This window comes from Capricornis sumatraensis, chromosome 3 (assembly GCF_032405125.1).
Source record: "Capricornis sumatraensis isolate serow.1 chromosome 3, serow.2, whole genome shotgun sequence".
Taxonomy (NCBI): Eukaryota; Metazoa; Chordata; class Mammalia; order Artiodactyla; family Bovidae; genus Capricornis; species Capricornis sumatraensis.
In genome coordinates this window covers 163,478,916-163,506,438 of record NC_091071.1, presented here as the reverse complement: position 1 = coordinate 163,506,438, position 27,523 = coordinate 163,478,916, and the positions used below count along the sequence as shown (strand labels likewise).

Genomic DNA, 27,523 nt, shown 5'->3' with positions numbered 1-27,523 from the left:
GAAGAAATGAGTGAAAAACTGACTCTGAATTGGACCAAGTCTTTATACGTATCAATTTCTAGGAAATACAGAAGACCAAAAAACACATTATATTACACAGAGATGCAATGGGGGTAGGGAGGGCTAGGCAAGATATGGAGGAAGAACCTGCAAATTAGTAGAAAACACACTAACTCTTTAATAAGTGTGTAAGTTCATAAGATTTTCATTCAGTTGTTTTAGATAATTCTGACATTCCTTGAATGTTACTTTTTCTATGTAAACATTTATCTCTTAAGATAACATCATAAAATAATTTCTGTATCTTGTTTTAATGCCTTTGGATCAGTGTAATTAAGTATTTAAATGACTAATCCCTGATCAGCAATAAAAGTTCATCTGTCTCCATGAACATTTCCTGCTCTATTTTTTGGCTAGTTTATAAAAGTTTAGAAAGTGAATAAGAGATTTAGAGATTAAAAGAGGGGTGATAGTATATACTCTGAATTTTGTTTTCATCTCAATATAAAAAATATATAAAATACTATCAGAAAAATAACTGAAAAAGAAAAGTTTCATCTCCAAAAGACAGTGTCCCTTGAGATTCTGTATCCTAAGCTACTGCTATTTGCAGTTTTTAAATTAGTTTTTACTGTAGTTTTTTACCATCAATTTAGTATTTAAAGAATTATCCTTCTACAACATGTAAAGTACCATAAGGAAAACAAAACCACACAGACCCTGCCTCAAATGTTATGATTTTAGTCCTATTTTTAATATTTCTTTTTTATCATCTACTTTGAAAAACTAAAAATTATTATAGTTTTAGATAAACTTGTGGTATGTTTCCAAACAGTTTCATTGCTTTCAGGTGATGCCAAAATGGAATGAAATCTCCTCAAAGAGGTGAGAAGAAAGTAGATTCATAAGATTTATATAAAGAAATTGCTACTTCACTATAAGAAGTGAAACTGAAAGTCACTCAGTTGTATCTGACTCTTTGTGACCCCATGGACTATACAGTCCATGGAATTCTTGAGGCCAGAATACTAGAGTGGGTAGCCTTTCCCTTCTCCAGGGGATCTTCCCAACCCAGGAATCAAACCCAGGTCTCTCACATTGGAGGCAGATTCTTTATCAGCTGAGCCACAGGGGAAGCCCAACAATACTGGAGTGGGTAGCCTATCCCTTCTCCATGGGATCTTCCCAACCCAGGAATCGAACCAGGGTCTCCTGCACTGCAGGCGGATTCTTTACCAACTGAGCTATCAGGGAAACCCGTAATAAGCAACAAAGCTCTTAAAAATCTCACAGTGCATTTCTGAACCTAGTGTAACATTCAAAAAGTTATAGCATTATCAGCATATCTCCGAGCCCTGCCCTTTAAATGAGCAAACTAAGAAATGAAAAATTCACTAGAAGGGGCTCAACAGCAGAACAGGCAGAGATAATACCATCTTTCTTAGGTTAACTGAGAATTGAAGTTAGGTTGGCTGAGACAATCCAATTTGAGAAGTAGAAAAAGAAAAGAATGAAGAAATACGAACAGAGTCTAAGAGACCTGTGGGCATCACAAAACACACCAACATATGCGTAATAGGAGTCCCAATGGGAGAAGAAAAAGAGAAGGCTGAAAGAATACTCAAACAATGGCCAAAAACATCCCAAATTTTGATGAAAGACTAGAAACTTAACAAACTCCAAGCAGGATAAACTCAAAGAGAACGGTAAACAAAAAAGACAAAGACTACACTCTAGTAGGAGACGGACAATAATAAGTGGTAGAGTAAGTAAAAAGCTGAAGCTCCATGGGAACAAAAACAGTAAATCATGGTAAAGGGCCTTGGAAGAGCCAAGAGAATGGGGCATTCTGCAGCATTCACTGGTGCAGTCAGGGCACCTTCAGTGATGAAGTGACATTTAAGCTAAGTCAGTGAAGAAGTGAGCCAAGTGGCTATCCAGAGGAACAATATGGGCAGTGGAAACAGCTCATGCAAGTGCCCTGTGGCAGAATGACATCCAGCATGTTTGAGGAGGGGCAAAGACGCCAACAGTTTGACAGTAGTGAAGAGGGAAGAGCAGGTGAAAACGAGGCAGGTTATAGGAAACTGGCTTTTACTATGAGTGAAATGAAGGGCTATCAGGATTCTAAGCAAAGGAATGATATGATCTGACTTGTTTAAAAACAGTCATTTAGGCTGCTCTACTGAGGCCAGAGGTAAAGGTAGAAAAAAGGCCAGTTAAGAGGCTACCTCAGAAATCTGGTTAAGATATAACAGTGACTTGGGAAAGGTTGTAGTCATGAACATAGAGGGGAAAAGTTTGAAATTTGTCATCTGATGTGAAGAGCCAACTCATTAGAAAAGACTCTGATGCTGGGAAAGACTGAGGGCAGTAGGAGAAGGAGACAACAGAAACGAGATGGTTGGACGGCATCAATGACTCAATGGACATGAGTTTGAGCAAGCTCAGGGAGATGGTGAAGGACAGGGAAGCCTGGCATGCTGCAGTCCATGGGGTCGCAAAGAGTTGGACACAACTAAGCAACTGAACAACAGAGTTATTTTAGTAGAGTGTTGGGGATAAAAATCTGATTACAAGGGTTACAGACTGGGTAGGGAGTAAGAAGGAAAGTGGAGTAAAAGTTGCTCAGTTGTGTCCGACTCTTTGTGACCCCATGGACTATACAGTCCATGGAATTCTCCAGGCCAGAATACTGGAGTGAGTAGCCTTTCCCTTCTCCAGGGTATCTTCCCGACCCAGGAATCAAACCAGGTTCTCCTGCATTGCAGGCAGATTCTTTACCAACTGAGCTATCAGGGAAGCCCAGTAAGAAGGAAAAAGGATAGGCAATTTTCTAAAGAAGTCAAATGATGAAGGAAAGAGACTGAAGGGATAAAGAAAGGTTTTATTTTTCATTAAGTGGTAAACCTGAGCACGTCTGCAAGAAAGAAGTCAAAGCTGAGAAAACGAGTATTTAAGGCATGGATTCTATGTGTGAAAAAGATACTTTATTTAGCAAGATTGCAAATAGTATCATAAAGAGTTGGGATTAAGGATTTAGGTAGAAGTTAGTTATGGAAAAGAGGGATGACAACATGATCTCAAAGAATAGCATGGATGAAAAGACATTTTAAGAAGAAGTTGAAAGCTGACTGAGCTTTCAGATTGGCTTAAGCCTTTCATGAAAATAAGCGGTAAATTCAATCATCAGGGGAGTATGAGCACGAAGAGTCTAAGCAGAACAGACTAAGTCTAAAACAGTACTCTTACTAAAGTTCAGTTATTTCACTGATCTCATCAAAAAATAATGAATAAGAAAGAAAAAAAAAAAAAGTCAAGATGTATTTGAGCTGCAGTGCAGGCCCTGTTGAAGGAGCTAGTCTTACCTCTACCATACCTATATTGTGAGTGAGTGAGTGAGTGAGTCTCTCCGTCGCGTCCGACTCTTGGCGACCCCATGGACTGCAGCCCACCGCGCTCCTCTGTCCAGGGATTCTCCAGGCAAGAGCACTGGAGTGGGCTGCCATCGCCTTCTCTATCAGGATACTGTTTCCACCCTTTTGCCCCCCACCTCCCTCCTCTTCTTTCAACCTGGCTTCCTTTCCTCCCTTTGAAATCTTTGAAGACCTGAGAGATTTTCATTTACTCTGTTAGTACTTGGATCTGAAGTTCTATGTGTCTATAGGAGGTTTTCTGAGAGACTGTAATCTTATATTTAAGGGAGTGTCTGATTAGGAGAATCAGGTTGGAGTATCTGATTAGAGAGGGAAATGGCAACGCATTCCAGTATTTTTGCCTGGAAAATTCCACGGACAAAGGAGCCTGGCAGGCTATACAGTCCACAGGGTCGCCAAGAGTTGGACATGACTGAGCGACTATCACTCACTCACTCACACTGTTTGCATCCCCCATAGATTATAAATTATATATAAAGGCAAAACATGCTTATTCTGTTCTTCACTGTATCTCCAGAAACAAATGGAACTCAACAACTGCTTTACACATGAATGAATATGCAATGAACACAATCCACATATTGTCAAAGATTCATTAATGTGTTAAGTGTTTGAAAGGTATCATGACTGAGAGGTAAAAACTATCCAACTAGCCAACTATCCTTGGCTGATATTTAAATTGCCTTCCTAGACCTATAAAAGATACTACACTGCCCCTTTAAGTAGAAGACAGATTCTATTCAACAAAACAAAAGGCCTCAGGGATAAAATTCAGTATTTTAGGAAAAAAGGCACCAATTAGGTGTTTTGGATATAGTCAGATTAGAGTTTGAAACTGACCTTTAAGCTACTTATGTAAGAATTAATTTATCTGGAGTTCTTGATAAATTAAATAAACTCATCTAGTTCTATAAGTAACATATTCTACACAAAGTTTCCAGATATTTGAAATCTCAAAAAAAATGCATTTCACTTATTCCAATCATCCAGAAAAGAGCTGAAAAAAGATTAAGCTCTCAGCTGGTAAAGCCTCTGCCTGCAATGCAGGAGACCCTGGTTCAATTCCTGGATTGAGAAGATCCACTGGAAAAGGGATAGGCTACCCACTCTAGTATTCCTGGGCTTCTCTGGTGGTTCAGATGGTAAAGAATCTGCCTGCAATGAGGAAGACCTGGGTTCAATCCCTGGGTTGGGAAGATTCCCTAGAGAAGGGAAAGGCTACCCACTCCAATATTCTGGCCTGGAGAATTCCATGGACAGAGTAGCCTGGCAGGCTACAGTCCATGTGGTCGCAAATAGTTGGGACACAACTGAGCGACTTTCACTTTCATCTGAAGCTTTATTAAATATGTTATAGTCATCACTATATCGATTACCATACCACACAAGAGTTGTGGAGGGCTGAGTTATGAGAGCTACAAGTCTCTATTCTGACTAGAACTGCCTGTTCTTTTTAATTCCTGTTTTTTCAGTTGGCCCTATTCACTATTACCAAAGAGCCGTCCATCTTTTAATCCATTACTCTGTTTTGGAGAAGAGAGGGAAATGTGTTTGTTAAAACTGTCTCAAGAGTGAATTTATCACTGAATATTCTTTTGTACTGCTTAGATTTACTACCATGGGCAAATGGTTTTTTTCATTAAAGACAGGGGAAAGACAAGTTTTTGTGTGTGTTTAGTATAAAAAAGATTTGCAGTGGTGACTTACAGTCTTCTACCTAATGTGCATGAGGTTTAAGAGCACAGATTTAGTTATTTGTCAGTTAGACTCATCTACTCTTTCATTTAGTATTATTATTTTGCTTTCTCTCTTGATTGTCAGTTATGCTTCTAATAACTCAAAGTTGTTGTTAACTACAACAATAAGTAGTTGTTCTAACTACTTATGGTCCCTAGCCATTAAGGTAATTAAAAATACAAATATAAAATAAAAACATTCTAGGAACCAATTTTAACTACTTTTAGTTAAGGTTTAAAAAAAGAAGTGAGTGAATGTGGGTAGAAGGGTTAGTATTGACACAGAATTATATAATAATAATGGTTGGTATTTTTATAATATACTCAATGAATATTTTAAAACATTTATCTGTAAACACAAACTGATGAAGGTTTACTTCATACATGTCTTTTCATTAAATATAATAATGCTATTTCCAATCTGACATTACTCATTTTGCAGCTACCTACCTGCCTGCATGAGCACAGAAGCCAAACTGTGGTTCAGAATAAAGCACTATTTTAAGGTATTTCCATATTCCTGAAGAGAAATTCTGGCACATTCAAATTTATCTGATTGTTCTTGAGGATTATTTTGTCTTCACCCAAAATTATTAGTAAATATTTTTTTTCTAAAATAAGTTTGAGTTAAAATAAAGCAGCAAATATTGAATAAAATCTGAAGTGCTCAGTAGAACTGAACAAAATATTTTCTGGTAACTTTCACACAAGCTGCTGCTGCGGCTGCTGCTAAGTCGCTTCAGTTGTGTCCGACTCTGTGTGACCCCAGAGACGGCAGCCCACCAGGCTCCCCCGTCCCTGGGATTCTCCAAGCAAGAACACTGGAGTGGGTTGCCATTTCCTTCTCCAATGCATGAAAGTGAAAAGTGAAAGTGAAGTCGCCCAGTCCTGTCCAAGGAACATAAATTTGAAACAGCATAAATGCTACTGCCAACAGAGAAGTAATTATAACTTAAAAATATGAGTGATCTATGATGATCTTTTATTTTTTTCTGTGTAGCATGTGGGATCTTTAGTTCCCCAACCAGGGATCGAACCTGCACTCCCTGCATTGAAACCATGGACTCTTAACCACTGGACCAACAGGCAAGTCCCCTATTACATAATCTTTTAAAGGGAAGCTTTGAAAATGCCGAAGTTCTACTACTAAGCTAGTCTTTTAGTTTAAGGATGCTTAGATAGCATAGCTGTTAAGACTTCTACGCTAATTTTCTAAAATAAGGCAGAAATATATTTTCATTACCTATCATATACTTTTCCCAATATATCCATAGGGGGTAAGAAAAAACAACAAAAAAAAACTGCCAAGAGTCAACTGCCAAATCCAGAGGTCATCTTTTTAAAAATAAGCAATGAAAACGTCTCTTCTAAAACTTATATATGCATGTAGAATTCAAACCTTCCTGTGTTCTTCTATATAAGGTTGTAATCAGAGCAAATTAATTATGTTCGGCAACAAAGGCATGAAAGCTGCATAAGAAACATGTTTCACTGGTAGAAATTAAAACTCTGGAAATCACTTTAAGGCTCACTGGGCAGAATCTCCACAGAATAAAAGCTCCAGTATCTCTAGGCTGTATCTTATTTTTTCTCAATTAGGAAAAACAGCCTAGGGTTAACTGTAAACAAAATTATCTTAAGCTATAATGACAGAGTTTATCACAGTCCCCCAAATTAAAGACAGCTCTTAAGAATATAACTTGAATAAGGATCATGAATTGGTTCAACATATTTAACTGGTGATTTTATGAATTATAATGAATGCTGCTACTCTCTAAAAATGAATGTATCGAAGATGAAACAACCTCCTTGGCACGCTTACAGCTACACAACACATTTGTATGATTTCAAGCACCAGTGCTGGAGGCTCAGAATAAGTCAACGGGAGGAGGACTCCCACCACAGCAGCAAGCAGGTCTCCTGAGTAGATCAGATGACATGCTTAGCAGAGTAACCCACAAATAAGAGGTAAGTACCCAATAGATAAACATAGGGTTACTCTAAAGGCTTTTCCTTTTCTTTCTTCAAAAACTTCATAATTTTTCATTTCTATTCAGTGCTTTAAAAACCAAAATGAAAAATTTACAAATGTTAAAGGGAAGATTTTAATGTGGGATTTGTAAGGCTTTATGAAAAAATGATTTAATCTTCCTCCTAGCCTTTCCTCCTTGCCTCAGAAACTGGGAAGGCTAAGAAAAAAGAAATTACTACTTAAAAAAATAACTGGTTCAAATGGCATAAAGTGATAAATTCGGAAAATATCTGTGCAGCAACAGATATTTTCTTTGAAAGATGAAACAAGTAAAAACAATTTTTTGGATCCTAGGAATACTTTATCCTCTTCTTTCAAACTATAAAGGAGTTCTAGAAACCCCAGTTTTTTAGAATGAGTTATAAAAATGTTTTATAAAAATGGCATTTATATGAGTATTAAAATAAACTTGATCAGACCAAATCTAATTACAAATAAGCATTCCTATGCTGGTAAATCATGGTGGGGCAGGTGGGGGTGGGGGGCTTGGAGTGTTTCTAGGTAGAAGGCCAGTGTGTATGAAAAGTTCTGTTTGTTGTTTGGATGTTTCTAATCTTCTGTACATATTATAAAGTAAAGGTAAAATAACAATCAAGGGTCAGGAAACACCCTAGGTTTTCATTATACCACTGAAAAAATTAATGTATCTCCCACTTCATTAATTGGAACATACCAGGCATATATATGATTATAAGAACTGGCTGTATTGTCACAAATGCACAAGAGACCTATGGAGAAGGGAGAGGCTGCTAATAAATTCAACTGCTTTTTAAAACTGGGTTTTATTAAGAAATAAAGAAAATAATGCAATTGATATATTTTATATCTAGGGCAAACTCTCTGGCATTCAAATTCAAACTCGACTCTGCCACAAGAAAAAAAAAGGGGGAGAGAGAGAAACCAAAAAATAGTCTTTTTTTCCCCCACAGCTATCAGTTTCTTTCACTAAGCCTTCCGAAACCTGAGCCTCTGCAGAATACTAACCACTCGGGCCTCACCTACAGACATGGACAGATGTACGTACACTTTCATTTTATAGAACTTGAAATTCTCTTTTTAAGGAAGGAGTCAACTTTGGCCTTGAGTGTTTGGCATGGGTACAAAGCCTTAAAAAAGCAGATGACCAGCGTAGCTACTGACCATGTTGATCAGTGTCCGGAATCAGATCAAATCAAAGAAAAACAGCGAATGGCTTTCTCTTTTAGAATATTCGAGCAACACACAAGTCCTGGGCATGTTTTGCAGAGCTCATTTGACCACTTAATCTCTTCTGACTGGTCTGGATTACAGACAGAATCGATACCAGAGAAAATGAAACAGACTGGTGAGGAACAGGGAAATAAGCCGCGCTGGGCAGCTCTTCTGATACTCACGGTGATAATACCCACAATTGGTGGCAACATCCTTGTTATTCTGGCTGTTTCACTGGAGAAAAAGTTGCAGTATGCTACCAATTATTTCCTAATGTCCCTGGCAGTGGCCGACTTGCTGGTTGGATTGTTTGTGATGCCGATTGCCCTCTTAACAATAATGTTTGGTAAGTATTTCACTTTGTTCCTGCCATCGAACCACAGAACTATGATATACTATTAGAGAAATGGATACTCATTCAGGGTTTACATATGAATTTGGACTATTTAAAGATACAGGGAGTAAGCAGTCCCTCATTTTTCATCATTTTCTATGGTTGATAATCAGTTTTAAAGAGCAAAAAATAATTTCTTAAACAATTCTATTCCCTCTCAGTCACCTAAAACAATCATTAAGAAGTCATCCAAGTTAGCAATATTCATATATTCTGAATGTATTACCTAAAACTTATTGTGAAGAACAGATGACTCTATACTTTATCCCATTACTAGTACTTTTTTTTCTTGATAAAGCAACAGCTAGAACACTATTGTGACAGTTAATGTGCTGGGTTAAATATTAATAATAATATCTCTGAATCACTAAATGCCAATATAAATCTCTAAACTCAAATTTCAATTGGAATTATTCTGAAAAGTCTTGCTATAGCTCTTTATAGTTTGTGTACTTAAACTAAAGTGTTACACATGTGTTATGTTAACAAAAAATTATGTTTAGTTGCTGAAGGAATGGTCTGGCTCAGAAAATCCCAAGAGATTATCCATCTGTTTAATTTTTATGATTTCTGACCATTCATGTCCTTGATGTATGTTAGAAGAATAAGACCTCTAAGTTATTAAAATAAATGACCAACTCTGAGTTATTACAATAATTTAAAACATAATTAGAACTAAAATTTTAGTTTGTCATAATAAAAAAGAAAATGATATTAAAATGATGCAAGTAGTTTATGATTCATGCATAACATCTCTAGTTATATAATTTGGGTAAATACAATTCTGATGATGGATTATGAAGGCTCTCAAGAATCAGCATTAAGAGGGTATATAACTTATTTAATGCTTGACATAAATTAATAGTCCATTCATTAATTGCTGAAGAATATGATTATTTATAGCAAATAGAGCTTTTTAGAATTGGTTATATGGTGAAGATAAAAATATTTCAGGTTATAGAAGTAAAATTTGTTTACTAGAATTAGATCGCATATTTGATTGTATTCAGGTTAAATGTTACATGTTTATAATTATAGAAAGGTATCTAATATTAATACTTGATCCCTCAATTACAATCAGATGGTGACAAGCTACAACTTCCCATTCTTAGCTAGGTGTTAAATTCTTTGGCGAGACAAATAGTAATGTCTTTTCTGCTTTAAAAGACTCTCTCATCATTAGTATTCGCTATCTATCCCCTCTCTTGTAAGTTTGTAAAAATCTAGTGTAACACACAATCATGGAAAATTACTGAGAAATCTACTCTACAGGAGAGCCTAAACAATCTTAATTCTGAATAAAGTTTAAAAGAAGTAAATGAGGATTATGTAGGAACATTTATGCATGTTTTATAAAGATTGTACAGGCACCAATTCAAATTCTTATCTCCATGTGCACAATAGTTTAATGTGTGAAGTTACTCTTTAAATTGTGCTTTGTTAGGCATACAGAAAATGTTAAAATGCTCATCCCAACTACAACAAAATGTAATTGACATGTTATGTTGAATAAATGAGATTGAAATGTATTTTAACTTTAAAATCCATGAGTTCATAAATATCAATCATCTATTAGTATTTGCAAAATACTGTTGTAGATACTTAACCAACAGTTAGACAGTTAAGGAATCTTAAAAGGCAAAGTTTCATGACATTAAAGAAAAGCTGATAAACAAAATACAAAAGCAGGTAACAGTGATAATCCCATGTATTTCACAGGAAAACAGCAGGCATACAGCAGTTGAAAACTAAGTTTATATTTAAATATTTAGGGCCCAAGATATTCTTAGCTATAAGAGCAGAAAATCCAACATACAATATGTAGAACATTTTCCTATCTATGTTTAAAAAATTATTATATATACACACTTTTAACTTCATTTTGTTCTTTCAAATGTAAATTTTTAATTACAAAATAAACTTTCATAGCCCCAAACATTTCTGCTATCAGTAATTAAGCTGCATAGAAAGGTTAGTAGATTTTTAAAAATAAGCTAAACTGGGAACCACTATTTAAAATATTACTGTATTAATTCATTATTGAAAACATTCTACTTCTATGAGAAAGTGCATGTTGCCCTCTTAAAAGCTTTCAAAAGGATACATTCATAAACTTGGAACTGCATATATTATAAATGGGGACCTGAGTTCAAATACTGTGAGTTTTTAAATAGCCTTTCATGTGTTAACTAAATCAATGCATTTATAAGAATTTCTGTAACTTTAAAATGCAGGGGTAGATTTTGTGCATTTTTCTTTCATTACAGGAAAAATCTTCAGAATTTCTGAAGTCTGTACAAACAAAAGTATCCCTGGTTATGGAAATTAAAAAAAGTTAACTACCACTATTAGTGATAGGAGTTATTTCAGTTATCTTAGGAAAATTTAAAGAAAGTAACACTGAAACTTTATATTCTAACAAAACTAAATTAAAAAAAAAAAGGACAGCACTGACAATTTTAAAGTGGCTTTTACACTGAGTAACATTTTATCTAACCAATAGTTTGTATATTTGATTATATATTTGAATTTCTATTTTACCACGATTATAATGACTGATATAACACAGTTTTTCAAATAAATTGTGCTACATTAACTTTTCTGTCACCTCTTCCTCCTTGGGAGCACTGGACTTAACCTTTACTTTCTAGATTTTTCACTGTCTTGTCTATAATTCTTAAAAACCATGATCACAAATTAGTGGCTGATAATATAAGGCTTGAAGATGCTGAGGTTAGACATATTTGAGTAGAACTCAAAGGAAAAAAAGAGTATCATATGCCAGTATAAAAAAGACAGGTTATTAACAGTTTAAGAATGTCTCTGAACTTTTTCTTCTCCCATTAAACAAATTATTTAAAATGTAAAGGGAGACATTTGGTCATCCACTGGTCATTACTGGCTTCTTCATAACAAATTTAAAACAATGTTTCATAATCTGTAAGTTGAAACAGTATCTGCAGTATGCTGAAAGTGGGCATATAAAATGGCTGAAATATGGGGGTTCTTTTGAAGCAAGATACCATATGCTTTGAATCCTGGTTCTTTTGTATTCGCTTAGGCAAGTCACTTAACAACATATCAGAACTCAAGCACCCTGTGTGTAAAATGGCTATGCTAAATCTTCCACTGCCACTATCTTGTGAAATTTTCAAGTAGGTCCCAGCATGTATTATATACTAATAATTGGCAAGTATTTGTACAACATGCAAAGGGTTTATATACTTAAATACAATATTTAGTTTAGATGTTTGACCAGAGATGAAATAAACATATAGCAGTAAAAGAGAAAAAAATCAGTTATTCATTTATACAGTGAAAAAACAAGGGAGCAAAGCAATTAAAGGCACTTCTTTCTGAAAAATGGAAATAAAAAAAAAGTAAAATTTTCACAAGTTTTAAATCACTCGAAATATTAATAACACTATATTATACATTTAACCCCATGATCCTTCATGTGCTCAAATGCAGTGAAAAAACAATAACAAAAACAAAGAAGCTTTGTAATAAAAATTTAAGCACTGCTCTAGCTGTCTTTTCCAAAAGATAAATATAGAAACATAAGAATTTCTGAGATTAAAGAAAAAAACATACTTGAAAACTATGTTCTTTTTGGACGTTAGGGCAATTTAGGACTTGTCCTGCTCCAGTATCAAGAACTATGTACATCAATGAACAGAGTCCCCTTGGAATGGCTTTAAAAATAGTCTTTAAATCCTCAAGAGGGAAATCTTTTATGTCATTCAGAGATTAATGTCAATTACTTTCCAAACTAACGGCATAACTCAGCTTTTCAGACTAAAAACTTGCCCCAAGGATAAGCAGGTTTCAGATGAAAATTAGTCTATGTCATCAAGAAGCCAAGTTTGTGGTTTAAAAATTCAGGTTTCTATACCAGTTTAAAAGAAAGCCAAACAAACAAACAACTCACCCAAAAGAAAACAAAACAAAAAAGGCATGGCAATACACATAGGTTATTTATGCTTCTTAGCCATATTCGATATAAATAGTTAAAATTCAACTTTAGTAAAAGGCATACTTTCATGACAAATTTAGTTAAAAGTTGAACAGTTAAACATGTTCTCATGCCCTTTTTACAAAGTAGAGTTTTCATTTTAATCGGATATTTTGCTACTACAGGCAGGAAGACAAACACTGAACAAACACTGATTTTATACTGATGATATGGCTCATTGTTTATAAGTGGGAAGGTTTTAATGGCTGGATTAGTTGGCTAGTTTCTGCCAAACAATAAGAACTAACATTTATTGGGTGCTTTCTGCATGCCAGATGTTGTTCTAAACACTTTACATGTATCACTGTATTTAATCCTCAGAGCAGCTCTATAAAATGGTATTATTATCATCCTCATTTTACAAGAGAGGACACAGGAATAAATAAATGATATGATCTGAACCTAGGAGAACTAATTCTAGAATTCACACTCTTAACCTCTTTTACTCTGCTTTCTCAAATGAAATGAGAAACTGTATCAACCAAAACTGTTTTATTTGGCAAGCAGGCAACATTTTTATCTTAAATAACTTGATCTAACAGGAGGGCCATAGAATTTTATCTAGGGACAAGGCAGAACCCAATATTGTTTAAAAGTTATATTTCATATTAAATGATACATATTATTAATTTAAATGTTTTCTTTCTTCTGTAATAGTTTTTATTAAAAAAATAAAGCCTCAGGAATTAATTTAGTTTAAGTATCTGATAACTTATTTCCCTTAGATTCTTAGATACACTTTTCTGTTTATGTAAATCTTAACTTCCATTTTAAATAATACATTACATTCTTATGGAAATAAGTTAGACATAATATAACAAATAAATAAAATTATAAATCTTTAAAACCTTTTCCAGTTACTCTGAGTAGTAACAAACTTTCCTGACCTCGAGCCTGTCAAATTAATACTGAGAAGACAATTTTAGAATGAAAATATCTGTACTAGGAAAAGTCCTTTTATAAACTGAGAACATCTAGAGCTGTTTTTAACTTGCATAAATTATTATGTTACATGAATTCTACTTAGGCAATTATTTTGGCTTTGTATAAAAGATTTCTTTAATTTAATCCAATCATGTTACATTTGTTAGTTTCATAAAAACAGCCTACTCACTAGTATCTCATGAAACCTGGAATCATACAGGTTAAACAGAAAGATCTATCACTCTTAATCCTAAATTTCAGTCTCTTTCTTTCTTAAAGAAAATTCTCTATCATGCTTCAACATTTCTACTGTAATTGATTAAGAATTGCACTGACTAAAGCAATAACATTCTAATGATCTGCATTAATTTTAGTAACCCCTTTCTGCTCCAAAATTGTAGTTTATAAATTCATTTTGCTGGAAAACAAAGCTAACAAGGCTTCATAGGCTTAGCTAAAATCAACACTAAAGAGCTCTCCCTCTTAGTTCACAATTAGAAGTATGTAGGTCAAACAGTTTAATTCCAGAGATATGTACTTTTAATATGAGAGTTCTGTTGTGGCCTGCTGCTCACGGCTACTAGATTTCTGACCAGAATTTTCCAGACGTTAACTGAAAAGAACACAATCCAAAATTAGAATAGCTAAATAGGCAAGTGTAAATTATTAGCAACCCATTTAAAAGATGATAGAGAGCAGGCATTTTACAGGAGGAAGCCTAAGACATAAGACCTTAATTTTCTGCCTTTTAAAATCTTTAACTATGATCAGAATCTCTGGCTGTAGCTCTAGATTTGAGTATTTTTCTGTTTGCTGCTCAGTTCTAAACCTGAACTTCAGGACAGTTTAAAATGCAGCCTCACTTTAAGTAGTTTCCACTGCAAAACTATCTCAGACATACACGATTCTTTTCGCTCTATTTAGGCCATTAATTTCCTTAAGCTCAGGTCAAAGAATACACTGCTGCCTTTGACTGTTCAAGGTCCTTTCCCGCTAGTTAAAAAGAAAACTGAACACCACGGCTAAGAGGGAGAAAATCTAACTGATTAGATTCTTCCTAAACACAAGTATCTCTGCCATATTTTATTTCTTTTGTTTATTTTGAGCAGTCTCCCATTAAGTTTTTTTATGAGGAATTCTGAGTGCCTATCCTTTGTCAGCAAACTCAATAAAAAACCTTTTCAAGAAAGCAGTGCTTCTCAAACACTAATCTGCATACAAATCACCTAAGGTATTTCCTTCACCTGCAGTCTGATGAAGCAGGTAGGGATGAGGCCCAAGAGCCTGCAGTTCTAAAAAGTTCCCAGGTGATGCTGATCCTTGCAGATCTGAAGAGCATATCTTGAGTAGCAAGGTCCTAAAGAACACTTCCAATTAACATTTTACATTTTAGTAAAATTTTGATAAATAAATGCTCCCTCTCACATTTAAAGACTTCACTGTACCTGATTTTACCCATCTGCAAAATCAGTGTCCCTTCCAGCTCAGTGACTAAATTTTATCATCTCCATCCCTTATCCCCACCCCAATTCAATGAAGTAGGAAAAGCCTGATTAAAGTAATTTACTTAAAAGTATGAATTACTCCCTCCATCTGATGCTTTAAAGCCTTTTTAAAGAATCTGCTGAGGATGGAACCAAGTACAAAGGAATCATTTATTCTAAAAAAAAAATCTCATACTGATTTAAAAAATATTTTAATAGTCCTGTTAGGAATGCTACATACCAACTGGGGAAGCAGAAGGTACCAATGGGAGTATTTGTCCGGTCTGCTAGCTTTTTTGGTGAAATATCCAAGTATTTTTCACTGAGATCCTATTTGATTCTTAAAAAAAAAAAAAAAATTCAAGTCTATCTAAAACATCTTTCCCTAAATTATAGTCTTTTTTTTTGGTGGGGTGGGGGTGGGTGGGGGTCTGGAATACTAACCTCTCTCCACCCCTCAAAATATCCAAGTATTTTTTCACTGAGATCCTATTTGATTCTTAAAAATAAAAAAAAAAAAAACATATTCAAGTCTATCTAAAACATCTTTCCCTAAATTATAGTCTTTTTTTTTGGCAGGGTGGGGGTGGGTGGGGGTCTGGAATACTAACCTCTCTCCACCCCTCAGGCTTCCTGAATTTAAACAGTTTACAACTAAAAGGTCTCTTGGTGCTCTGAAATCCTGAGATAATCTTCATTCCCCCTCCAATTACCTCAATTATTTTATACCTGTCAAAGTCAGATACACTTGCAAAAACCAGGAAAAGTAGTTTACATTTCGTCAGTGGACATACAATTAAACCATAAAAAGGGTTTAGATAATCTCATATGTATGGCATTTGTTCTACACAGAAGCAATGTGCTTTTATAGGAAGTTCTAAAATTTGTGTGTTTATAAAATGGATTCTAACTGAAATACTCTAGGGCAAATGCTATAATAAATTTTAGTTGTTTATTTTTATTTTTATTTTTTAGTTGTTTTAAAACTGCAAAAAAATATAGTAGTGAGTATATATGTACAATGTATAGTCTATCAAATTCATATATGTATGGATACTCTTCTAAGTAAGTTTATTGGAAAACTACGTAGAATATTCAGTAGCATATCCTAAACCTGAAATTTTTTAAAAAATTTAATATTCTAAAGTGTTTAAGACTGTATAGGTATGAGATATAGAATAAATGCTTTTTAAATAAGAGTTTGTTAAATAAATTAATTACCATGCCTAATAATGAGATGTTCGTTTTAAACCAAAAATCTGTATTATATCTCAAGTGCTTAGAGTGAAGGATGGACTTTTGGAAGGGTAACAACCCACTTTTCTATGGAATAACCTACAGCCATTCCTTTCGCAAACTTTATTTCAGAACTATTTCTGTCAAAAGGAAAACTCAAGTCATTCCACTTAGTTATTTCACCAAATTAGAGTTTGCTATAAGCAAGGCTCATACTGCTGCTGCTAGTTAATGCCAGAAATGAGCCCAAATCCCAGGCCTGAACTGCCATGCTAATATTCTTTATGCCACATTACACTGCTTCCTCTATCTGGCAAAAGGTGCGTGTTTGTTTTTTTTAAATAGCAGATTAAAAATAAATTTTATCAGAATAGCAAAATTAAGCTGTAACACTATATGCATTTTTTAAATATTACAAAAGAAATAGACAAAAGGGCAAAGGTCAAAATAATGATAAAAATGCTAAACTGATTTAGAAAGAGTTGTAATTACTATACAAAACAAAATCTATTTAAAAGGTACCATCTACAGAAATGTATATATATATCGTCAACTTTATTATCTGAAGTCTTCTTGGAAGTTAAGTTGTAAAATTTCAGATGAATATTGAAAAAGGTTAAAAAATATGTATCAGTTAAAAAAGAAACTGCAGGAGAATATGTTTTTGTTTTTTTTTCTTTCTTTCAGAGGCTACGTGGCCCCTGCCACTTGTTCTATGCCCTGCCTGGTTATTTCTTGATGTTCTTTTTTCTACTGCATCCATCCTGCATCTCTGCGCCATTTCAGTGGATCGTTACATAGCCATCAAAAAGCCAATCCAGGCCAATCAATATAACTCACGAGCTACAGCATTAATCAAGATTATCGTGGTGTGGCTGATTTCAATAGGTATGTGGGGAATGCCAGGGTGTGGGGTGGGGTATACAGGCCTTTGGTTCCTTTTGGCTAGTAGATTATCAGGCCTGGTAGACAGTGATACAGCAATACAAACTCCTCATAACATTACATTCATCATATAGCTTCTAAACCATCATATCAGAAAAAGGGTGAAAAAGCAGAAAAGTTCATGGCTTGCTGACATGCAGGAAGACTAAATCTGAAAAAGTTTTCATATTTGTCAACCAATCATTAAGGCCTAGGTAGCATACAGAATCCTGAAATTTTATTAAAGTAACACCAAAAAATGACATGCATCTTAAATCACACCTAAGAAAATAAATAGGAAATGAGAAAAAAGAATGAAAACATTTTATGTCGCTATCAAAGTTCATATAGTCACCTTGGAAATTAACATGTATATAGACTAGACACATGAGTGTCTGTTTAAGTGTTTTGAACACGTTTATAAATTTTTTTTTTGGCTATACTGCATGGCATGTGAGATCTTAGAACTCCAACCACAGGGACTGAACCTGTACCCCTTGCAGTGGAAGTGTGGAGTCTTAACCACTGGACCTCCAAGGAAGTCCTTGAAAGTGTCCAATTAGAAATGTTAAGAGATACAAATGATGTTCAGAAATAATTTTTAGAAGAAATTATATTTCTTAACTGTTTTATGCCCCTGTGCCCATCTTTAATACTCAAAGATAGCTGCTATATTAGAGTATCTGAGCATGATATAAAGCATAAATGGTAACTCAAATCTTTTATAAGTTAGTACCACAAAAACAAACAGATTCACAACAGTTACTATGATCATTAACAGTATGTCCAATATGTTCACTTCCTCCTAGTAAGGAAAATTCAGAGAGGAAAAAAATCAAGAGAGACTTGAAATAATTGAGAGACTTGAAACACTAGAAAGAAATCAAGTAAAGATGTGACTTTTCTCTCTATTGAGAAAAAAAAAGACACTGGGGGTTAGGGAAAAACAAACAAGAAAGCAAAATATTGAAAATGACCTACATATTCTTGGAATAAAGATACCAAGACCAACTCTCTTTTGAAAAGTTTGGAGTTTAAAGTAAGGAGTGTTACTACTCTGGCTTGGGAAGAAATTAAGAGTCAAGGAGAAGTCTATTTATCTGCAAGCAGTGAGAAAAAGCTAACTTTGGGGAAAGAGGGTGACTGATAGAACAAAAGAGGGCCCTAAAAAAGAAGCTACAGAAAGGGCATCAGAGATAATGAGTGACAACTGCCAAAATTTAAAGTGGAGAGAAGGAAAACTGAAGTTATGTCAAAAACCCCCTATCTTTTTGGTAAGCTCAGGGCAATGAGAGAAAAGGAAAGGGAAACTGTGTGTTGCAGTAGGGTGGAAGCAAGGGGTGGAATGGGGGACAGGGCAAAGGTGGAGGGAAAATAGGAGAAATGGTTCCTTAAGAATTAAAACATTTGAAACTGAAATATATATTCAAGCTAATATAGAGCCTGTTGGTAGAAGCTGTACCTTGATTAAGCCTGGATGACATGAATTTATATTGACAAAACTGATCAAATTATATTATAGAGTGCTTATATGTTAGACACTAAGAATATAAAAATAGGAAAAAGAATCTTTTCACTCAGGAAGATGGTCTAATAGTAAGTACTAAGTACACAGGAAGAAAAGAATAAAACGATGACCTCAGATTTACAGCTTACAAGGGATCTTACAAACCTATTTTTTCCTTCTATAGATGAGAAAAGAAACCTAGAGGTTTTAAACGGTTGGCTTAAAGACTTATTTAAGCACAAAGGTCAAGATCAATGCCATTTTCAGTTCATCACACTCTGTGCTGTAGAACCAATGACAATTTAACAACTCTGTAAACAAAGAAAAGGTAGATAACGGTGTTAGTTCAGTTTTTAAACTCTGTAATGTGCTGAAAAGAGCTCAGTTTCTTCTTCTGGATTTAGTTATCCCAGGTAACACCTGACAACAGTAAGGTTGAAAGGAGAGTAACAGGGTAAGGTGTAAAAAAATACCAGAGAAGACAAAGGTTACTGACCAACAAGTTGGTTGAGAAGGTAACATGAGCCTTCATGGGAGTTAATGGAATGTGGGAAAAAGAGAAGGATGAACTGGATAGAGCTCAAGATAACTGTGAAAAGAAGTTCTACAGCAATGAAGAACAGCAGGACAAGAAAGGGAAATAACCGTTCACGATTTTAGATATGGGATAATTTTAAGTGGACTTATGGATGGCTTCAGGAATGCAAACAAATAACTGGAGGTGAAGAGTTCAAGAAATATAAACTTGGGTGTTAGAAGAGTCATCAATGGGATGAAATTATGGACGATGGTAGAATGGAACAGGGGACAGAAAACTATAGCAAAGGGCTAAAACCATTAAGGAAGACAGACAATATGCCCCGGAGGTTGGCAGAGGATCCAGATGGAGAACAGTATAAATAGCTTACACAGGCTTTGAAAGAGATGTGCTTTTGCGGGGGTGGGGGTGGGGTGGGGAGGAGAACAGTGTAATGGTTACTGGAAGTAATAGGACAGAAGGACCAGCAAAAGTTTTCTGCAAAGGGCAAGAGAGTAAATGTTTTGGTCTTGCAGATTCTGTATGATTTCTGTCAAAACTACTCAGCTCAGTGGCAGTAGAACAAAAGCAGCCACAGACCATATATTAACAACAGGTATGGCTGTGTTCCAACACAATTTTATTTACAAAAATGGAAGGCAGGCCAGATTTGGCCGTTGAGCCACAGTTTGTTGACCCCTAGTGTAGAACAGAAAGTATACAGATCATCTTTCTGGTGGTGTACCTGAGAAAAAGCAGACAAAGCAGCTGCCTTCATTAGGAAGGGATTGAGGAATACATTCTTGTCAAGGTCTCTACGCTACAATAAAAAGGCGATGTAGATGAGAGGAATATGTTCAGATTCAGAGAAGTGAATCCTATGACACCTCAAGAATCCTAGATGCATCTAAAGATCAATTAACTCAGACTTACTTTAAAATATCTGCTGTTTCAAAGGGAAAGGATTAGGGCCAACACTTGTGTTCTCTTCTCTAAAAAGCTATTTCACTAATAAGCAAGATCATATTTAAATACCTACTTCACAATATTTAAAGCGTACAAAAATTAGCATGAAATATATTTCCTTCATTTCTAATGGAGGAAAATGCAATCTTGAAAATAAATGTCATGATCCACAAACTCTTAAGTAGCATTTAATAAAAAACAATGAACCCTTAGTTTTCCCTAAGAAGTCAGAAAGAAAAAGTTAAAAGACATTCACAAATATCAAAAGATAAACTGTCTGTTAAATGAAACTGTGTAACTTCAGAGATTAAATAGGTATCAACTCAGAACAAAGATACTGCATGAATGTATTCTTAAGACTTTTGAGCTCAATCACATTGGATATTAAGATAAAAGCAACTTCTCTCCCATATTCCTTTCCTTAACCTGAGATAGCTCAAGAAACAAAAATAGATACTGTGAAGTGGAGAATAAATGAAGACACTCTCTATATCATGGGTACAATATAGTTTTAGGGACGCTTTAGTTATACAACTGAAACCACTAACGAGTCTCTTTAAAAACAGCAGGTTTGCCTACTTAGGTTCTGTTTGTCAAATCTTCCATTGATTAAGTGCTTTGATTCTGCCTTGCGGGTACCAGGAATTAACATATACTAATCGTGAAATGTCAGGAAGACAAACTTTAAAAGGATCTAATCAAAGGTCATAACTCAGTTTATCTTGTTTTCCTTAGGCATTGCCCTTCCAGTTCCTATTAAAGGGATAGAAACTGATGTGGCTAACCCAAACAACATCACCTGTGGGCTGACAAAGGATCGTTTTGGCAGTTTCATGCTCTTTGGCTCATTGGCTTCCTTCTTCACACCCCTGGCCATCATGATTGTCACCTACTTTCTCACTATCCATGCTTTACAGAAGAAAGCTTACTTGGTCAAAAACAAGCCACCTCAACGCCTAACATGGTTGACCGTGTCCACAGTTTTCCAAAGGGATGAAACACCTTGCTCATCACCAGAAAAAGTAGCAATGCTGGATGGCTTTCACAAGGACAAAACTCTGCCCAATGCAAGAGCTGACATACTTATGCGAAGAATGTCCACAGTAGGAAAGAAGTCAGTGCAGACCATTTCCAATGAACAGAGAGCCTCAAAGGTTCTCGGGATTGTATTTTTCCTCTTTTTACTTATGTGGTGCCCCTTTTTTATTACAAATGTAACTTTAGTTTTATGTGACTCGTGCAACCAGATGACTCTCAACATGCTCCTGGAGATATTTGTGTGGATAGGCTATGTTTCCTCAGGGGTGAATCCTCTGGTCTACACTCTCTTCAACAAGACATTTCGGGATGCATTTGGCCGGTACCTCACCTGCAATTACCGAGCCCCTACATCAGTAAAAACCCTTGGAAAATGCTCCAGTAATATCTACTTTCGGAATCCAATCGCAGAGAATTCTATATTTTTTATGAAACATGGAATGCGAAATGGCATTAATCCTGCCATGTACCAGAGCCCAATGAGGCTCCGAGGCTCAACCATTCAGTCTTCATCCATCATTTTACTGGATACACTTCTCCTCACCGAAAATGAAGGTGACAAAACTGAAGAGCAAATCAGTTATGTATAGCAGTAATGGCACAATTTTAATATAATGATGAGTAAGATGATGAAGAAAATATAAATATACCAAGAATTATATAAAGAACGTTGTATCATGTATCAAAAATCATCTCTTTAAATTAAGAATTCTGTATTAAGATTATCCAATTTTCTTTATTTGGGCAAAATTATTCTACTATTAATAAAAAATCATTTTTGTATAGCTGAAAATAAAACAATCTAGCACACTGGTTAAATGTTAAGATAATCAAAAGAAATAAAATTATTAAATCAATAAACTTGTGGTTTAGAAAAAAACAATGTCACCATACAAAAAAATAATGCTACCATAAAAATTTATTTAGTTCCTAACTGCATACAAAGCTATGCCAAGAATGAAATAAACAAAACAAACAAGCATTAACCTTGTCTTCAAGGCCTTAAAAGCATAAGGCATAACACAGAACAACAGTGATAAGAGGTCTAAAAAAAAGAGTATAAAATAATGATCACATCTGAAGATAAGCTAAGATTGCCATTTACAGTTTGACTTAGTTAAATGTGGGCTTCCCTGGTGCTTTCCATGGTAAACAATCTGCCTGCAATGCAGGAGACCCAGGTTCGATCCCTGGGTCGGGAGGATCTCCTGGAGAAAGGAATGGCTACCCACTCCAGTATTCTTGCCTGGAGAATTCCATGGACAGAGGAGCCTGGTGGGCTATGACCACGGGACCACAAAGAGTTGGACATGACTGAGTAACTAACACTTTCACTTTCACTTTAGTTAAATGTAGCCACAATTTTGCACTGATCAGGAAACTGTCTTGATGAAAGGGGGTAGGGAGGAGAGTATTTGGATATCACACCAAAGAACTGGATCTTGGAATTACAGCTGTTTGTTAAATGGCTCATACCAGGCATTTACTGAACAGAGGCAGGTTTATTAGAGGAAGAAAAAGCAAATGAAAACAGTCTTGGGTACATGAACCTTATGTTTCTCAAAGAGCATGTGTAAACTGGAGGCATGGGACTTTAATCCAGGAACCTAAACTTTAATGAATTTGTAAATAAGATCATGGCTGCCCAAGCTTGCTCAAAGAGTTGGTTGAACTTCTGGCACATAATTTTTTACCTTCATCTGTTTGTCATTTTACTTTGCACTGCTAGATGTGGACTAAATCCAATCTGTGTCATTTACTAGTTATTAATAATTTGAGAACTTGCAGCACCTTAGACAAGTTGATTACATTTAATTTTCTTCATCCATGAAGTTTTAGACAAAAGCATTCCTAACATCTTTTCTAGTTTCTACTTCTTATAAGAATCATATTATGAAGGAAACACACACACACCAAAACCCTGAATGGCCTTTTAGAAATAAAAAGCACATAATTCATTAGCTGGATCTGAGTATCCTTGGTAGTAGCCTTGGTGGTAGAGACCTTAGCAAAGCCTAAAAGCAGCTCAGGGAAGACATCTGCTGCTGAAACTGGGAATTGACCACATGTGTGAGCTACAGTAAATACAAGAGCAGAAATGAATTTTGTTAATTAGAGATCAAAGCCTGGTCAGGTTAAAAAGGGAAAAAAAAAAAACCAGTTACTCAATTTCTTGTGCGGCAGAATATACACACGAGGTGACTGAGTTATTTTTGTTTTTATATTGTGTCTAAACTTAGAGCAAAACTAAGGAAAGGTTAGCATCACAGGTTGGCTAGAATGATATGCCAAAGACAACAGGATGGAAACAGAACTACTCAGCTTCTAATCTGCTTCCATCTTTTGTCTCAAGAGAATGATTTTTAGACCAGAAAAAGTAATGTTGTTAAAACTGATCAAAATGTAAAATAGGTGAAGAGACTGGCTACCTTAAATGGGTTCAAGCCTCTAAGCTAAATGAATCACATCCCTGAAATAGAACCTATGAATATAATTATAGAACCATCCCTGACAAATCTGAGGAAAAACAGAAAATGGCAAAGGTACAAAAGGACCTAAGTGGCAAATATCCGAACGTTCAAAAAGAGAAAAAAGGGATGGGAATCAAGAAATTTACACTGTGGAGTCTGTTGTAGATCTTCTGAAAAAACATGGAATAGCTTAATACAAATAGGTTTTATCAGATCTTAGAAAAGAAATCAATGAACACCTGATACTTCTATGAATTTACTAAAATCAGTAATAACCAATTAACCACATACTCTGTTTTAGAGGTACCAGACTAGTTGTTTAGTCACCAAGTTATATCCAACTCTTTTGCGACCCCAGCCCTCCAGGCTCCTCTGTTCATGGAATTTCCCAGGCAAGAAAACCAGATCTGTATAAATACCACATCTTCAGGATTTAGTGAAAGCTCTCCGGTGTCTTTGTGAACAAGCTGGACAAATGAGGGTTAGAGGATAATACACTGAAGGAGATTAGTATTTTGTTAAACAATCTCCTTCAACAAAACTGACTGGTGAAAGGAGAAACCTATTAGCATGCTATATGGATCTGTGCTTTGCTGTTTTAGCCAACATTTTTATCCAATAGGAAAAAAGTATTTAGTGTCTGCAGTAAATGGCTAACTTTGCATCTTAGAGACGGTTCTCTAACCAGTTCAGTGGATGTTGAATGAATATTTGTTGGAAAAACTATATATGTATATGTATTTGTTGAATTACATTACAATCTTTACAACAAAGGTTCATTCCAGGAACTTGGGGTAGAAAATCTGTACCAGAGATTAAAAGAACATGAAACTCCATCTTACTTGTTCCTTCAGATTCCCATCCCTACATTACAGTGCAATTTCATCACAATATCCAAAAAAAGGGTATCCAATATCCAGCAGTATCCAAAAAAGAGAGCTGAAAGAAGTACTTTTAATTTTCCTGTGTTGCACTTTAAAGTACTTTAGGGAAAAGAAACTATGCGAGATCAGAGAGCAGAACTATTTTAAGAGGTGTTATTGTACCTACCGCCACTATTACAATTGCCACTACTCACACCCACTTGATTAGCACTTACTAGTGCCAGATACCATTCTAAGGGCTTTAGATATATTAACTCACTTAATTGTCAAAAAAGTCTTAGATACTATTACTCTACCTTTTTTATTGAATTTTACAAATGAGGAATCTGAAATTCAAAGAGGCTAAGTAACAAGCTCTAAGTCACTCAGACTTTGAGTGACTCAGTAAGTGGCAGAGCCAAGATTCAATTCTGGCAGGTTGGTTTCAGAGTGTGTCCCCTGGATCACAACCATACTATAATGCCACAGGCATCTCGATATCTGCAAAATTTTCACTCTTCTGCATTTTAACAAAGCCTATTACTTTTCACTCTCATTAAAGAGCTTCAAGAACTCTACACGGTATGAAAGATAGCATCCCATTTGAATTACCAATATATCAATATATGAGAAGTGGACTACTACTTTTCAAATAGCATCCCAATCTCTCGAAACATACTGGCTTCTTTTTCAGAGGAACAACACTAACTTTATTATTAAATGGTCCACATTCTGAACCTAGATAGATTTCTCAGAGAGTTAGTTGCTGTGTAACTACTAATTACACATAGAAATGGAATATAAACAGAATCAGAAATTAGAAATTATTACCTGAAGAGAATGAATCCAAGTGATTCTACTGCTGCCCTCCTGACGTCATCATTAACATCGCTTACCTAGGAAAAATTTCAAAGGATGATTACATTATATACTACATGCATTCTATTACTACAATCATTATATTATATGCATTCTATTGCGAGAATAAACTGATATGAGTGGTCCACATCATTTAAATGTAAATTAGATCTTATTTGTATATTATACCGTAGCTATCTTCCTATTCACAGTTTCACTTTCAGCAGTTTCAGTTACCCACAATCAACTGTGGTCTGAAATAACTCACAAGTTTTAAACTGCATGCATTCTAAGTATCAAGATGAAATCTCATGCTGTTCCACTCTGTCCCACCTGGGATATAACCCTTTGGTCAGTGTATCCAAGCTGTATTTGTTATCCACCCACCAATCACTTAGTTAACCCACTCATTTATCAGATCCACGGGGTTTTACAGTGCTTATATTCAAATAGCGTTCCCTGGTAGCTCAGCTGGTAAAGAATCTGCCTGCAATGCAGGAGTCCCCGGTTCGATTCCTGGGTTGGGAAGATCCCCTGGAGAAAGGACAGGCTACCCACTCCAGTATTCTAGTATTCTTGGGCTTCCCTGGTGGCTCAGCTGGTAAAGAATCCACCTGGGTTCGATCCCTGGGTTGGGAAGATCCCCTGGAGGCGGGCATCCACTCCAGCATTCTTGCCTGGAGAATTCCTAGGGACAGAGGGGCCTAGTGGGCTGCAGTTCATAGGGTCACAAATAACCTCTAGTTTACTTAATAATGGTTACTTAAAGTTTATTATTGTTTACTTAATAATGGTTAAGTTTACTTAGTAAACTTACATTATTTAATTTACTTAATAATGGTTTACTTAATAAAGGTTATATTAGTTTACTTAATACTGGCCCCAAAGCACAGAAGTAGTGATACTGGCAATTCAAGTATTCTCTTACTATGCCTAATTTATAAATTAAACTTTATAACAAGTATGGATGTATATATGTATATGAAAAAACAGTATGTTTCAGTACTATCCATGGTTTCAGCCATCCATTGGTTGTTTAAGAACATATATCCATGTATAAGGCAGGGGGACTACTGTATTCCTCTATTAGAATGTCTTACCCAAATTTAGAAAGATTCAACTGAGAATTTCTTCATTTCAACACTTAAAAGCCTTTACAGCTTGGTGAAGTTTAAGATTCAGGGATAGTTTTAAAGATTATTTCAGCTGTACCCATAGCATTTGTGGCCCACACCAAAAATCTAATCGTTCTGTCAATGTTGTTTAAAAAAAAATGCCCTAAACTTAAGCAAAATACAAACATCTAGAACATACCACATGCTGCACTGATAAATAATAAATTGCTAATAAATACTATGTGATGTGAACATCTCTAGGAAGAAAACAATATTAACAGTACTAAACTCTTCCTTGCACAGGAAGATGATCTTGGGTCTACCTTTTCCCAGCACCAAGATGGTAGAAACGTCCTGGGTGGAGACACAGGGAATGTCCACTGTGTCATCAGACATTATTGAAAAACTACACCTGAATTGGGTGACTATGAGTGGAAAAAGCCTACTGGAAAACATGGGCACTGGCTCTCCTGTGCAGTGTGTCTCCTGTCACAGAGCATGTCCCTCAGGGTTACCTGGAAGCTAACTTCACAGGCTGTAAAAAGAAGTTGTTTCTATTGTTCATCAGATTTTCCTACCCTGGGGTAGCTGCACACATTCACGTGGTCTTGTCTCTTACTAACGAGGGTTTCCCTTGGAACAAAGTTCCAGAAGTTGCCCTGAATGACTTTAAGGATTTCTACTCAAATAAGACACACCATTACCTGGAAAAACTAAGTGAACCTGGTGCTCAGTTATGGCTGACTATATTCAGTGGAAGAGAATATGAATCTGAGACCACTGGTGGTGACTATGTGGTTGTGGGTGTTATAGTC

The 27,523-nt window shown here is 35.5% G+C and overlaps 2 protein-coding genes across 2 annotated transcripts in view; one reads left to right on the top strand and one right to left on the bottom strand.

The window, feature by feature from the left end:
* The window catches only part of PSMD1 (proteasome 26S subunit, non-ATPase 1), an 83,626-nt gene that overhangs the window by 32,417 nt on the left and 23,686 nt on the right, over nucleotides 1-27,523 (bottom strand). Inside the window, exon 16 of the mRNA XM_068966945.1 lies at nucleotides 25,567-25,631. Coding sequence (XP_068823046.1) covers nucleotides 25,567-25,631 — 65 coding nt within the window. The remainder of the gene's footprint in view (nucleotides 1-25,566; nucleotides 25,632-27,523) is intronic.
* On the top strand, nucleotides 8,394-21,991 carry HTR2B (5-hydroxytryptamine receptor 2B). The gene is made up of 3 exons (XM_068969254.1): nucleotides 8,394-8,742; nucleotides 17,137-17,337; nucleotides 21,099-21,991. The coding sequence occupies exons 1-3, from the start codon at nucleotides 8,394-8,396 to the stop codon at nucleotides 21,989-21,991; spliced, it is 1,443 nt and encodes a 480-aa protein (XP_068825355.1).

What these genes read in the sequence shown, in the direction of transcription:
- HTR2B (XM_068969254.1), top strand. Translation starts at nt 8,394, where the DNA reads ATGGCTTTCTCTTTTAGAATATTCGAGCAACACACAAGTCCTGGGCAT. An exon ending in CCTCTTAACAATAATGTTTG is followed by an intron (nt 8,743 to 17,136) that starts GTAAGTATTTCA and finishes TCTTTCTTTCAG; the next exon opens with AGGCTACGTGGCCCCTGCCA. An exon ending in GGTGTGGCTGATTTCAATAG is followed by an intron (nt 17,338 to 21,098) that starts GTATGTGGGGAA and finishes TGTTTTCCTTAG; the next exon opens with GCATTGCCCTTCCAGTTCCT.